The sequence below is a fragment of the Silene latifolia genome, chromosome 4, assembly GCF_048544455.1.
Source record: "Silene latifolia isolate original U9 population chromosome 4, ASM4854445v1, whole genome shotgun sequence".
In the NCBI taxonomy this organism is placed as follows: domain Eukaryota; kingdom Viridiplantae; phylum Streptophyta; class Magnoliopsida; order Caryophyllales; family Caryophyllaceae; genus Silene; species Silene latifolia.
The window spans coordinates 60,603,216-60,619,157 of record NC_133529.1 but is presented as its reverse complement, the minus strand read 5'-3'; the positions used below and the strand labels follow the sequence as shown (position 1 = coordinate 60,619,157).

The following is a 15,942-nucleotide window of genomic DNA, read 5'->3' as shown; positions in this document are numbered from 1 at the left end:
ATAAACTTGATATTCATATCTTTTGTAAGTGTCTTACATGACTTACCTGTTTTAGTTCTTTGTTATGTTCGCTTCGACATATTGTGGCTGGGAGAACCTTGAGTTACTCCCCACTGACTGTGGCGTTCATGTTTACATGAATGACAGGTTGTGAAGATGCTTACGTGGGGAAGACGTGTGGGCTAGCGAGAACTAAACCCTTGGACTACTTTGCTAGTTTAGAAACCCTTTATTTGTTTATTCGTGGGATATCTTTTCCCCGCTTTCTTGACTCGAGTTGTAATAACCTAAGTTCGGTTGTTATTGTATTTTGTTTCATTTCTTTTTTTTGGCACCCGCGTATTAATCCTTAACTAATAATAAAAAGTTTTTAAAATATCACAAATTTCTGCTTTAATTTATTAGTTATATTTTCCGCTTTATCGCGGGGTGTCACAGGTGCTGCTGTGGATCCTGCAAAGATAGAGGCAGTTACTCGGTGGGAAGCACCAAAGAATGTAGCAGAGATCAGGAGTTTCTTGGGTTTGGCAGGGTACTATCGTCGGTTTGTGAGAGATTTTTCCAAGATAGTCAGACCTATGACAGCGTTGATGAGGAAAGAGAACAGGTTTCATTGGGATGAAAGTTCTGAGATGGCGTTCCAAACATTAAAGGAGCTTTTGACCACAGCTCCAATCTTAGCATTACCTGAAGGGTGTGAGAACTTTGAAGTGTATACAGATGCTTCAAAGAACGGTTTGGGATGTGTGTTGATGCAGAACGGGAAAGTAATTGCCTATGCTTCTAGGCAATTGAAGCCTTATGAGGAGAACTATCCGACACATGATCTGGAGTTGGGTGCAGTTCTGTTTGCTCTCAAGATTTGGAGGCACTACCTTTATGGGGCGACCTTTAAGGTGTTTTCAGATCACAAGAGTCTCAAGTACATCTTCACTCAAAAGGAGTTGAACATGAGACAGAGGAGGTGGATGGAGCTGATTGGGGATTATGACATGGATATTATATACCATGAAGGGAAGGCTAATGTGGTTGCAGATGCGTTGAGCAGGAAGAGTGTGCATTCTCTATGCACAGCTATGTCTTTGATGAGATTGAGAGATGAGGTGGGGTAGATGGGGATACATAAGATACAGAAATGGGATGCTAGAAGGGACTTGATAGTGGAGCCAGATCTTTACTATGATATTCGCAGGAAACAGGCTTTGGATCCTAAGATCGAGGAGTGGCGAGCTGGAGTAGAGAAAGGGACAGTGTCTAGGTTCTCTATTCATACAGATGGCAGTGTGAGATTTGATGGGAGGTGGTGTGTTCCTAGTAATGAGGAGCTGAAAAAGATGATCATGACAGAGGCTCATTGCACACCATATTCGGTACATCCAGGCGGTGACAAGTTGTATAAAGATTTGAAGAAGACTTTCTGGTGGCCGGGGATGAAGAAGGAGACAGCGGAGGTTGTGGTTCATTGTTTGACATGTCAAAGGGTTAAGGGAGAGCAGCAACGACCACAAGGTAAGATTCAGTCTCTTGAGGTACCTGAGTGGAAATGGGAGTCCATCTCCATGGATTTTATAGTGGGATTGTCGAGGAGTCAGCAGGGTAATAACATGATATGGGTTATAGTTGATCGTTTAACTAAGTCAGCTCACTTTGTGCCGATGAAAGATAATTGGACCAAGATACAGTTAGCTTTGGCTTACAGGGAGCATGTAGTTCGTTTGCATTGGGGTACCTAAGGATATAGTGTCAGATAGAGATGCGAGGTTCATATCACGGTTTTGGAAAGAGATGCGGGAGTTGATGGGAAATACTTTGAAGATGAGGACTGCATTTCATCCTGCGACCGATGGACAGACAGAGAGGACCATCAAGACATTGGAGGATATGCTGCGAGCTTGTGTTATGGATTTTGGTGGTAGCTGGGAGGAGAGATTGGATCTGATCGAGTTTTCTTATAACAACAACTATCACACAAGTATTGGTATGGCACCATTTGAGGCTTTGTATGGGAGGAGGTGTAGGAGTCCGATTTGCTGGGATGATAGAGCTGAGGCAGTGGTCTTAGGACCACAGATGGTACAGGAAATGGTAGAACAGGTTAAGCTGATCAGACAAAAGATGAACGCGGCCGTCGTGACATAGAGTTTCAGGTTGGGGACAAGGTTCTTTTGAAAGTGTCTCCTATGCCTGGGGTCATGAGATTTTGTAAGAAAGAGAAGCTGAGCCAGAAGTTTATCGGACCATATAAGATTTTGGATCGCGTGGGTAAGGTTGCTTACCGGTTAGCGTTGCCAGCAGCTTTGGGTAGAGTGCATAATGTGTTTTTTGTGTCTCAGTTACGGAAATATGTGAGTGACCCTTCACATGTGTTAGATGTAGAGAACATCGAGTTGGATGAGTCCTTGTCTTATCTTGAGGTACCAAAACAGATTCTTGATCGCAAGGTTTGGAAAACTAGACATGGGGAAACAGTGTTGCTTAAGGTTCTTTGGTCTAACCATGAGGTTGAGGAGGCTACTTGGGAGGCGGAGGAGGCTATGAGGGAGCGGTATCCGTCTCTTTTTGATCAGGTATATGTGGTTACGGGGACAAAACCATGTTTCTTTTAGGGGGTAGGAGATGGTCGAGTAAGTGTGACACTCGATCGAGTAAGGGGCACTCGATTGAGTAAGTCACTTACTCGATCGAGTAAGTGTGTCTTACGGGTTTAATAGCCGGGTTTTGTTAATAATGCGAGATTAATATAAAAGGGATTCTGTCACTTTGCTTAATCACCTTTAACATTCTAAACCTTTCAAAGAGAAGAATAACAGTTACGTATATCGCATCCATCGCATTATTAGCAAATACCAAGGCTAGGATCGTCGGATTGTCTCGTTCGTTATACCGTTGTGATCGTCGTGTCAAGGGTAATCTTCTTATATAATTTTTATAATGTTTTGATAAGTTTGTTTAAAACCCTAATTGAGTAAATTTGGGGGTTTTGGGTGTATTATGATGATTAGGTGGTAATTATGTGAATATATGTTGTAGGAGGAGGATTCGTAGAGGAAAGGTTTTGATTAGCTGCTGAGACGGTCTCGTGTGATTGCTATGCCAGGTAGGGTTTCCCTACTCAGTATTGATTACATGGTTTTGTTGGTGATTAATTGTTGTTGTCGAATATCGTATTGGTATTGGATTTGGAATTGGTGATGGTTGATAGTATATTGTGATTGTCGTATAATTGTCTGTGGTTTGCGAGGTGCGTCCTCGGCTGAGTGGAGTCACTTGCGGGAGTGGCTTCACGCCCTTGATTCGGCTTCTGTGGAACCCGCCACAGAAGGGATGTGCACATTTTGGAACTTGGGTTTATCGCTCGGATGAGATGAGCGGGGCTTAGGTGGGAACGGTTGCGGTCCCCTACTGGCGGTGTGGAATACTTGGTGCGATGAGTATTCTGGCAGGGCTACACACTTTAGTGTGTAGTCAAGTGTGTGGTGATGTGATGGAGTTTGGTTGTTTGGATTGGATTGTAGTATTGTTTTATTGCAGTTGTTTGTCTTGTGTAATTAGTACTGACCCCATTTAATTGTTTTAAAAATTGTGGTGATCCATTCGGGGATGGTCAGCAGTTATTGAGCAGGTATGAGTTGATGCGCATGGGATATCTGGGTTGAGTCATCACGAGCTGTTTAATAGACTTCCGCTGTGTCATGAACTAGTTTATTTCTTTTGGTTTGCAGTTTGAGGAACAATTGTATTTTACTTTATCAGTTTTGGATTTTGATCTTGTATCACTTTAAACTATTCTATTAAAGTACGTTCTTTTATGGTCTATTTGATATTCATTGCCTCGGGTAACCGAGATGGTAGCACTTCCATGCCTTAAGTGGTCCTGGTAAGGCACTTGGAGTATGGGGGTGTTACATCGAGGGTGGCCATTGGTGGTGGCCATGGGTGTTGTGGCTGGCCATGGCCACCGTGGCCAGGAGTGGTGGTCCACGGTGGCAGCGAGGGTGGTGGTGGTTGAGTGAGTCGGGTTTTGGGCAATTAATAAGATGGGTTTATTTAGTTTAGTTAGTCGTATACGTATTTGTATAATGTATTAGTATATTTATATGTATTGGTATAAATATATTAGTATATTATACGTATTTGTATGATTAGATGAGAATATTTATACGTATTTGTATTATTATCGTATTTTAGGAAATGAGTTTTGTGAGACGGTTTTATGAGACGGACCTAGCTTGTGTGACGGTTTTCTTATGCGGATTTGCTGTGAGGTAGGTTAATCCTACTCAGTTTCAATATTGCATTTGAGTTGTCATGTAAGTCGTGTTTTAGCGGTTATTGCATTATAACATGATATCGGTTAAGGTGATTGGAGGAATCGGTAATTGGTATATTGTGTGGTATTTGCATTTATTATACTTGTCATGTATATTGGACAATATAACGGTTGTGATTGTTGATTGTTGTTGAGGAGACGGGAGACGGTTGGGAGACCGTCTTCCGCTTGGGTCGCCTCTTGGAGCTTTCCCACTCCAAGAGGGATGAGCACAATAATGACTTGAGTTTGGAGGGACGCGTGTGGTTGAGACACGACGTCTGGCAGGGGATCCGGTTGGCTTCCGGACCCGTCTAGTTGGCTAGAAGTGTATAGATATCACGAGTTGTATTTTAGTTATTTATTTGTTTGCATTTATGTAATTCATTAAACATTATTAATAAAATGTTCTTTGATCGAAGTTTTAAAACACTACCTCGGGAAACCGAGATGGTAACGCTTCAGTTATCTTGGCCGGATAATTGGGGTATTACAGTTTGACCCTAAAATATCGTCTCATCTTAATATTGCTTACATTTATTTACTTTTACGGATTAATTGTCGATTGATTGCTTCCGTTGCGTGTGGAAGATTGTCGCTAATTTCCCAACAGTAATTGTATTAATTACAACTCGGAAATATGTTGGTAAAAATAAACAAGTTTAGACGAATGGAATTCATCTGTTGATGTTTGTTTAATGTTAAATCAGTAACTATTGAGCTTGTTCAACTAAAAAAAAAAGAAACTTGCTAAATCCCGCGCAACATTTTACTCAATCCCGCGCAACATTTTCCATCTTTCTCGACTTTACCCTTCTCATTTCAACCACCCAACCAATTTAGAATAGAGAGAGGGAGGACACCATCGTGCAATGCGACAACACAAGGACGACCCACAAGCCACCGGCAACAACGCGGGCCCCCAGCCACCGGCGACAGTATGAGAGCCTGCTTAACACCCAGCGATGGCAATAACTTCGAGCCATTTACCATTAGGGATGGCAATAACTTCGAGCCATTTACCACTAGCGACGGCAATGACTTCGCATACCACCATCTTTTGACGCGCGGAAATCGGGGAAGGGAGTTGAGTCGGCTAGGGACGGCGGTGGGTTCGACGTTAGTTGGGCCACAGGCCCCCTGGGACGACTCGAGGGCTACAGGTTCGACGAGCGTTAATTAGAGGGGGAGTTGGGTAGATCCACTGAAGAACTCGAGTGCGGTCGACGGCGCCGGGGATGAGCACTGGGAGGAGGGTGGTGAGGGTGAAGGGGTCTGGGAAAGGAGCTGGTAGTTTAGGGTTTTTCCCTTTTTTTTAAAGAGTAAGAGTATGAATGGAATATAGAGGAAAAATGCGCGGGATATAGTAAGATGGGCGCGGGATTTAGCAATTACAAAAAAAAAGCGATGACATATAAATTTAGAGTGATTCGCAAATACTCCTAATATGTTTATTTTTGGTGAAGATCCGAATATGTTTATACAACTTAGTAAATGAAGTTGTACCAAAAAAAAAAAGTAAATGAAGTTTAAATACTAAACCTTAAAACTAATTACATTTATTTACTCCATTTATTTCATTTTTATTGTCTTCTTCTTTCCAAAAATTTATCACATAACTATTGTCTCCTTTCTAGATTTAGCAAGGAAAAGTGGTAAACCCCCAATATTGCCCCTAGATAATTAAGTTACCACCCACTCCATCCCAATGATATGTCCCCATTCCCTTTAATTTCAAGGGTGGGATTTGTATTTCATAATTATTTCTTAATTCATCTCAAAATGGAGACAATAAAAGTAGAATGGAGAGAGTATTATTTACTACGTACTAACTTTGTAAAATTAATGTACATGTATTAAGCGAATATTATCTAATTAAATTAACACAATAAAGATATTCTATAAATTCTCATATGACTATGAGATTGACGTTCTAATAAAATTATCACAAAACTAATTACCAATCTTTTATCAGTAAATACGGTGTAAGACGGTCTTTTACGGTATAAAACCGTCTTATTCATTAGGTTCATATAAATTTAGTAATGATTTGTCTTACAAGTTACAAAGGCTAATCAGTACATAAAATTAGTCATATTTGGTTGGCTATTCCATCTTGAAGTTTCAAATTCTTGATTTCCAACTTCTAATTAAGAGAAAATAAAAGTTCCTATATTTTCTTGGATAGCAAGTCATTAGTCACCATCCATCTAGAGGTTGGAACTTCAGAAATTGCAAATTGGAATCCAATGGCGGCTTTATAAAATAAAACGCATTACCTTTGTTCCACCTGACCCACGGTCTTGCTTCTGAGCTTTCTAAGTTTTGACCAACCAAAAACTACCAATCCATAATAAAACCGGTTTGAGGACTGTTTGTCTTGCTTGGTCAATCGGTCCTCCAAATCTGTCTCGACATTATAGATTATACGGTAGGTTGTTAGGATCTTGCACAATAATCACTGTTTCGCATAACACAGATTAATCTATACTCAATAGACAATTTAAACAATGAATAATGATAGAACATCCTTGATGAACTAAATATCATCACATCTCAATATCGCTTGCAATGAAGACTTGCATAGTATGGGTCCTATAATCCAAGGGACTTTGAAGAGAATAGTTTACATATAGACACAAAATATATCTGTGAAAATACTTGGTAATTTATTCGGTTTATCTCTTGATAATACTTAGAACATCCACATTGAAGAGGATGAATCATCTTCTTAGCACTCTCTCTAATCTAAGGAGAAGTCCTCTTCAATGTGGGTATATACTTTTAGCAATTCATGGACTATACAACCAGTTGTATATGTGGTACGGTGTAGAATCTGAGCTTTGTGAAAAAGTATCTAGCTTTATGTTAAAGAATATGAGTTTTACTAAAAAGTATTGAACTCATCTATTTACACATTAAAAACATGAACTTTAAAGTAGCTCCAAAAAAATACATATAAGCTCGTATTCTTATACCTTGGTTGTACCATGCTTATGGTACAACTGGATGTATAATCCTATTTGTGTACTTTTAGCATCCTCTTTGAAGAGTAAGAGGAAGACTTCCTCTATTTTTAGAGAAAGTACAACCTTGACCCTTGTGTCCACTAGTCATCTCTCATCTATCATGTGTCATGTAATTTGTTTCTTTTTTATTTTTTGGTCATAAAAAATTTGAGAGAGGGTGAATAAGAGGATCCTCTTTGATGTGGGAAAAAATTAGAAAAAATGTTAAGAAGAGGATGAAGATAATGGGAAATGAGATGTCAAAAAAATAAAAGGAAAGAGAAGAAATAAGAGGAAGATACATACTCTTCAATATGTATATTTTAGTAACAATTGACAATACCAAAAAGCAATATCAAATCTAGACAACATTTAAATATCGAATTTCCAATATAAGCAACACCATATCCATATAATTATAAATAAGGACATAGGTTACCCATAACATCACCATTTCTACCTTCCATACTTGTCAATACACAAATTGTAACGTAAATATCTTTGATTTTACATTATAAAGAAATATACGACTTTATTTTGTATTATATAATTATAAAAACGAATTAAACAATATCACACATAATTATATTTTCTCCTATAAATTGCCTCCATAAAAATAAATGATATGTTTGGATATAAATACGCGGTTAATTTAGAGTCTTATTATCAATCTCCGGTCTCCTATAAATAACAATCCAACCCCAGTCCTCCCCTCAACAATCAAACTCCTCTCTAAACCTCTTGATCTCTCTATCAAAAAACTCAAAAATGTCAATCCCAAAACTGCCATCAACCACTTCTCTAAGCGACCTAGACATAGCCAACGCCCTCTTCGCCCCGATCCGACATGCGGAACCACCTTCCCCAACCAAACGCCACCTAAAAATCTCTATCATTGGCACAGGCAACGTAGGCATGGCAATAGCACAAACCCTCCTAACCCAAGACCTAGCAGACGAGCTGGCTCTCGTCGATGCGCTCCCAGACAAACTCCGTGGCGAAATGTTGGACCTCCAGCACGCCGCGGCCTTCCTCCCACGTACTAAAATCGTTGCTTCTACTGATTACGCCGTCTCTGCTGCCTCTGACCTCTGCATTGTCACAGCCGGGGCTCGCCAGCTTCCTGACGAATCCCGGCTGAATTTACTCCAGAGGAATGTTAACTTGTTTAAAAAGATAATTCCTCCATTGGTTAAGTATTCTCCTGGGTGTATACTTTTGATTGTTTCTAACCCTGTTGATGTGTTGACTTATATTGCTTGGAAGTTGTCCGGGTTTCCTTCGAATCGTGTTATTGGGTCGGGTACTAATCTTGATTCGTCGAGGTTTCGGTTTCTTATTGCTGATCATCTTGATGTCAATGCCCAGGATGTCCAGGTATAACTATAACTATTCAATTAGTTTCCCAAATGTAATATCGTTATATGCATACATTATAAATTTGTAGTCTAATTGTAAATTAATTCCCCCATCCCAATCATTTATTTGTCGTTTCTTATTAACATCCTTACAAATAATAGTAAACAAATGATTAGTACAGACTAAGCGAAGTAAGATACAAGATCATAATGAGCAGCTAAACCAATCGTAATAATTAATTGAATAATTATTTACTAGCAAGTTGTCAATGGTGAATGAGACTAACATAACATGATGTCATGATCTAATTCTAATGGAGTTGGTGGCGGAGTAGTTTAAGGAGTTTAGTAAGGACTCTCACTCTCCTAAAACGAACCTTTGAAATTGTCAAAAATTTTAATAGTTTTACTCGTATATTGTCCTTTAAAAAATTTCACCATTTCAAATTCCAACTCCGTCATTCTAGTGTTTTTTTTTTTAATATTTTATTTGGTGGATTAGTTTTAGGTGTAAGGAGGACGGTACTCCTCGAGGACACAAGAATTTTTCTATTTGAACATATCTATCATCGCACTTTTTTCGAGATCTAAGAAAAAAGCGTGCAATATCAATATGGTTATATAACCAACCATCTTTAATAAGTTAGGCTTAATGAGCCTATGTCCACTATCTTAATTGATAAATTTATAAAAGGCTTGTGATTAGGCATCAAAATTGTACTTCTTGTTTCATGTCTAATTATGCTAAATGAAATGCAACATGTAGGCATACATAATAGGAGAACACGGAGACAGCTCAGTAGCATTATGGTCAAGCATAAGCATAGGAGGTGTACCAATCCTAAGTTTCCTTGAGAAACGTCAAATAGCGTATGAGAAAGAAACTCTAGTCAACATCCACAGGGAAGTCATCAATTGTGCCTATGAAGTCATAAAACTCAAGGGTTACACCTCTTGGGCCGTCGGCTACTCTGTGGCTAATCTCGCTAGGTCTATTCTCCGTGACCAGCGGAGTATCCACCCGGTCTCTGTCCTAGCCAAAGGCTTTCATGACATTGAAGACGGTGACGTTTTTCTTAGCTTGCCTGCACAACTTGGGAGAGGTGGTGTACTTGGTGTCATTAATGTGCCTATTACTGATGAGGAGGCTGATCAGCTTAGGAAGAGTGCTACTACTATCTTGGAAGTGCAAGAACAACTTGGTGTTTAATTGGTTAAGGATGCATTTGGGTAACTAATTATGTTAATTTTGACTATTTTAGTATTTACAAGGACAATGTTGTTTGTTATCTTGATTGTTAACAACGGTGATACGGAGTACTATTGTGTATTCTAATGTGTTTGCAAAAGTATTTCAAATGTTGTTTGATATTTGGCATATTGTACGGACACTAGTATAAGTAGATTATAAATACACGGTTTTTCTAAATAATAAAACACTTTTTAGATTGCAATGTCATATTTATTGTCAAACGTTTCATTTAAGTTCTCTTGAGTCTTGACATGCCTGTTAAGACGCATTTTAGAAAAACCGATAAATAAAAGGAAATGTAATATCAACATGTCGGAGTAGCAATAGCGAATACACTTCAAATATGCCGCCGGCATGAGCAATATATTGAAAAGTATTTATTGAATACAATGCAAAAACCTTCATTTTTTTTCCCGTTTAAACTAACTTAATCAATCAATGTACACTAAAGACCCGTCCTAGTTCATTTTATTTTCTTAGGTCGATAATTGTAATCTAGGTTTCAAATACCATGTCTAACAACCCAACTCTATTCAACTAATTATGTGTATGACTAACTACAAACCATAAAATACACTCATTTCGTTCAATTATATATTTAGCTTTTATTTTATTTTATTAAACGTATTTTAATCAGTTATTTAAAACTGACATAAATTTGAGTCACATTCCATTAACAAACTTCGCCACCTAATATTGATCTCTTATTAGCAAAAATATTGGATCCGTTTGTAAAGGAAAATTAGCCTTACACAAGAGTTTACATTTGCATAAGATAAAGATGTTTTATAACTATTTTTCGTATTTCTCCTTAAATCTCTTTTTACGCCAAAAACTACACAAATATGTGTGACTCGAATATATTGTAAAACCGGTCCCCTTAATAACTACTAGACCTCGTAAAATCAATTCGACCCAATTAATTTGATCCGAAAAGACTGACCCGAAACTCGAAATTGTTCCGAACTACAGTACCCGAATATGACCCGACCCTGCCCGAAAATGATCTGAGCTTTCTTGACCCGTAGAAGACCCGATCCGAAGATCCAAAACCACCCAATCTGAAAATGACCCGACAAAATATAACTCTAAATGACCCAAAAAAGAAACTTGAAATGGCTTTTTCTCTGTTAATTATTGACTCGAAAATGACCCGACTCGAAATAACTCGATGTTGTGTTCATTTTATATATACTTTTACCCCTCATTTTAGCTCGGTTTTGATTGCATTTCATACTTTAATTAGTATATTTGTGAGCTAATCTTGTGTTCTAGGTGTGTTGCATGTATTTTGTTACATTTTGTAGGAATCTAAGCATTTAGAGGCTTTTTCCTATCACATTACAAGCACCAAGTTCACTAAGCTAAGTGGAAGCAAGATGGACCAAGCATGACCATGAAAGATATGTTTCCAAGCCCGAGGAAGAAAGTATGGAGCAATGGATTGATAAATACAAATGATCATACAAAGAGCCCAATGAGAAGTCCAAATTCATGTGAAAAAGATCAAGCTTAGGATGCTCTCTTAGGATGCTCTTTGGAAGCTCTTAAGTTGATAGATTAAGCATTTACCCCCGGTGCATTAAGGGACATTTATCGCAAACATTGGATTCCTTCAACATTTAATCAAGAAGTTAAAGGAAAATGCCCGGAATGCTACGCCCCCAATTGGGGGTGGCAACCCCGATCGGGGTTGGCCCCCTTTTGGACCTTTACGTTATGCCCCTATTTTATTATAAATAGGGGACTTAATCCGTCATTAGGGATATCTTTTTCATACGTCTTCATACACTATTTCACTCTCTATTAGCCTTAAGCAAAAAATTCTCTCTTAGTATACATTTTAATTTTAATATTGTTAAGCATTTGGTTGTTAAACATTTGGTACTAATTTATTCAAGCATTTGGTTCTCAATTGTTCTTCCTTGCAAGTTCCATTTCTATTTCGGGAATTCTAATTCTAGTTTATTTAGTTTATGTTTTCATTATTAGCTATCACATAGTTTCGTCATTAGTACTTTTATTATATCACATAGTTCATTATTACATTTTATGATTCATCATTTAGTTATTATTACTTCTATAATCATGTCTAGCATTCCTTACAACATAGTTTGTAGTTTACATTTCAACATGAGTAGCTAATTTTCCTTAGTCTAGGGACTAGGGAAGCCATGTGGTGCGGTTTAAAACTTTGTCGTCTAAGCTAACCAACCAAAACAATATTTATAGACTAAACAAACTACCCTTAGTATGGTGGTGAGTAAAGGTCGGATTCCAAGGGACGGGTATTGGATTAAATTATCGATTGCAAGTAGCTATGTCGTTAGGGTGTCACAAATTGAGTTGGGTTGAGATGGTTATCTAAACTACTAAACAATGAAAGTAAAACAATGGATTAGGGCACTAGGGTGTCTTGGGTTCATAGGGGATTCATGGTGGTGATCATACAAACATGTTTTCATAGTTGCAAGTAATTATTGTTGTAGAGGAACTGAGTTAGTTTATGTCTTACGGTTCATAGGAAGATTTGGGTCCCGGAGCCGAGTCGGTCTAGACTGTACAACACCTACAAGTTGACTTACTTTCTTCCTATTCACTTCTATGCATGGTCTAACAAGACTCGAGTTAGTTTATATCTTACAAGTCTTGTTGAATAGATAAGAGATGTGCAAAATGCAAGGTTTCATAGTCTGACATTTTATCAAGCATAACATGTGCATATATTAAAACTACAACAAGCAAGCAATCATATGATAACATCCCCACTAAACTAAAAGAATAAGAACTACTCAATATTTTCCCGTCCAAATGATTGACAATAGTGGTGGGCCCATATTAAAATTATAATAATTGATGATTGATTGACTAACAAATTTGCTACATAATAAAATATCTCAAGAAATTATAAAGTCAAATAAAATTATTCTCTCCAAATTCAGCACAGTTGATATATGTAGTACAAAAGAAAGTGGGACCCATATTATACACTACCAAATTTTATACACTATCATTCTCTACAAACCCTTCACACTACCAAATCTTATACAATCTTCTAACTTCTCCACAAAAAACTTGAAAATAAATACAAAAAATATATTAATATAATTTATAGAATCACATCACAATATACTAGGTATATAATTTTGATATTGTAATATACAAAAAATACCACATAACAAAACTCTTCCTAATAAACTACAACCATATTCATGCTGAGTATATAATTATCCTATAATATATAGGATATATATAATATATATACTACGAGATTAACACATCTATAAATTTTTCCGATCAATGCAATAACAAAGTAGTGACCCTATATTATATTAATTATGTTTTTCCATAATAGTCGGCTATCATTATTTTTAATAATAAAAATAGGTTCGCATAAAAATAACTTTAATCTAAAAGTCCTTTAAATAGTACACTTTTTTTTGATAATATCACTAACATTATAATCAGTACATTACAACAATCTATTATAAGTACAATTCATTTATATAAATATTTTAAATTCTTACTAGCTCTATATAAATTAACCTCACAAATGTCGTTCTTTAGCACGTGATCTCAACTTATAGTAGATTAAGTATGGATCTACCCCCATGTTATAGTTCCCCTAATCCCCCATTAACCCTAGCTAGGGGACTACTCACTCATGATCATGATAAACAAGTTAATAAGGTTGTCAATCATACTAACTAGTCCAAACATGATGAATGAATAAGGAAACAAGCAATAATTAAACAAAGGGTAAAGAGATTGTACCAAACTTATGATGAACAAATAGAATGAAAGAATAATAGAAGAAGGCTTTGATTGATAAATGAAGAGTTGTCAATTCTTCGATAGATCTCCAAAATAATCCTCCAATTCCTCCACTAGATCTAAGAGTTCTTCAAACAAGGAAGGATTGAAAGGTAATTAAACTAATTCATTTCTAATCTACTCTAATGACTTGGTAATCATTCCCTAATACAATGGAGTATTTATACTAAGTACAAGTACTAGGGAAACTAAGGGCATAAATGACGGTTAAATCCCTAAGATGAAGATTAACGTCTTGCAAGTCCCATGAGGAGTCCCACGAGGAGTCCCACGACCTGACCATTGTAGACGTTTATGCTGCTTGAGGATCCGCCCGGCCTAAGCTTTGAGTCGCCCAAATTTAGACATGGGTCTCCCGACTTGTGGTCGGGACGCCCGGATTGTTGCAAAACATGGCTTTTCTTCTTCTTGACTGCCTCAAGATCCGTGGGGATCGTTGAGGAGCCGTGGGGGTCTTCGCCAATGCCCATTTTACTTGATTTATTTACTTAGGCCTTTAGTATTATCATCCTCTTTGTTGCTTGGTCGTTAGATACGATCAATTTGGCTCCGCTTTTGCTTTCATATACGCAAGGCTTAGCATCCTCCCCTACAAAGGGCACTAAAACCTCGTTGAATGTGCAAACTAAGGAACATAAGATAGAAACAACCCTAATAAGCACTATAAAGCATGGAAACGAGGCTAGTTAGGAGACTAAATGCGCACAAATATGAGTCACATCAAATATCCCCAAATCGAACCTTTGCTCGTCCCGAGTAAAGAGGTGTCTAAAACTATGACCCTTATTAATAACTAGCTGATGTGAGACAATTAGTGGGCCTCACTCCGCCCCTTCAACTCACAACAAGACACCTATGAGGTAAGATGCCTTCTTGCAAAGCAAGGTAGGGCTTGCCAAAATAGCGATGCATCCTAGCACTTAAACACACAAGATCAAATAAAGGATGCATCTACAAAAAGAATAGCCACTTTCCTCATCTAAGTGGCGAAAATCATCTAAAGGAGAAGCAATCTATGGGTACACATTCCATTGTAGATATTATTTATCCAAGCTACTAAGTCTAAAAGTATACCAACAAATCACCTCCAAGTTGTGTCAAACTAGGGTACTTTCGTCCACAATCGCTAAATGCTTTTGTCAAGAGTAGGTTCCCTATGGTGTTAGAAACATTGTAGGATCGCGGAATTCCCCCTCTTGCCTAGACAAGAAGAAAGGTCGTCCCCTTTCTACCATGCAACAAAGGAGATGATCATCAATGGATAAATGGGATCAATGCTTTGAGTTTCATATTGGTAGTTTTGCTTTTGTTTTGTTTCCCTCCAAATTTCTTGTGGCATTTGTCTTTTGAGAACATTTCTTTGCCGTTTTTTATGTTTGGCAATTTCGTACTTGGCAATTTTTTCTTTTTTGCACTTTTCTTTTTGAACATTTTCAAAGTAACCCCATTTTGTAGCAAGGGTACTTTTATTGAAGCATAGGAGTCTATTTTTGCTCCCCTTTTCATTGATGCAATTTTTGCAAACTTTTTGTTTTTCATTTTGGTGCTCGAACTCAAATTGAAGTTTTTGTGCCCATTCCCTTTTGTATTGGCAAAATATGATGATAGAGATGTAAGAACGGTTGCATGGCATCAAGGGTCGCCTTAGAATAAACAGTAGCCAAGGAGTCATCACACCACAAGGTACTCTTGACTAGGCCTTAATCCATGGGTCAAAAGATACTAGTATGACACATCCTAGAGTGTCTTGAAGGTATTCTAGCAAACAAAGTCTCAAGGAGAAAAATTATCTACAAGGGCCTATACACACTTGCCAAGCTTCCCAACTAGACACTTTCACAAAATTTTTCCTAAAATGTAACTACATGCCATGATGTAACTATTATATATACAACCTAATGCAAATTCTACTATCACTAGTATGCCATGTAATCTAAATGCAACTCCTAGAATCACATCGGTTTGTACCGCATTAAACAAAAAGAAGCCACATTGTCATTAACATAGAAAGGAAAAAGGAGATTAGGAAATATCATACCAAGAGGTCTTCATATTCCTCATACCTCGAATGTGGCGTAGTCGATCCAATGTAATAGGAGTGAACAAAAACAACCAAATATATAAAATATATACATTTCTACACTACAAAGGGAAGAACATGTTTTTGGATTTTTAAATTTT

The 15,942-nt window shown here is 37.5% G+C and overlaps 1 protein-coding gene across 1 annotated transcript; it reads left to right on the top strand.

Annotated features, from left to right (window-relative positions):
• Positions 1 to 8,014: 8,014 nt before the first annotated feature.
• LOC141653529 (L-lactate dehydrogenase B-like) lies at positions 8,015 to 10,044 on the top strand. Its single transcript, XM_074461321.1, has 2 exons — positions 8,015 to 8,694; positions 9,442 to 10,044. The coding sequence occupies exons 1-2, from the start codon at positions 8,086 to 8,088 to the stop codon at positions 9,883 to 9,885; spliced, it is 1,053 nt and encodes a 350-aa protein (XP_074317422.1). The 5' UTR covers positions 8,015 to 8,085; the 3' UTR covers positions 9,886 to 10,044.
• Positions 10,045 to 15,942: the final 5,898 nt, after the last annotated feature.

Coding starts and splice junctions, on each gene's coding strand:
- LOC141653529 (XM_074461321.1), top strand. CDS start 8,086: ATGTCAATCCCAAAACTGCCATCAACCACTTCTCTAAGCGACCTAGAC. Junction 8,695..9,441: donor TCAATGCCCAGGATGTCCAG/GTATAACTATAA, acceptor TGCAACATGTAG/GCATACATAATAGGAGAACA.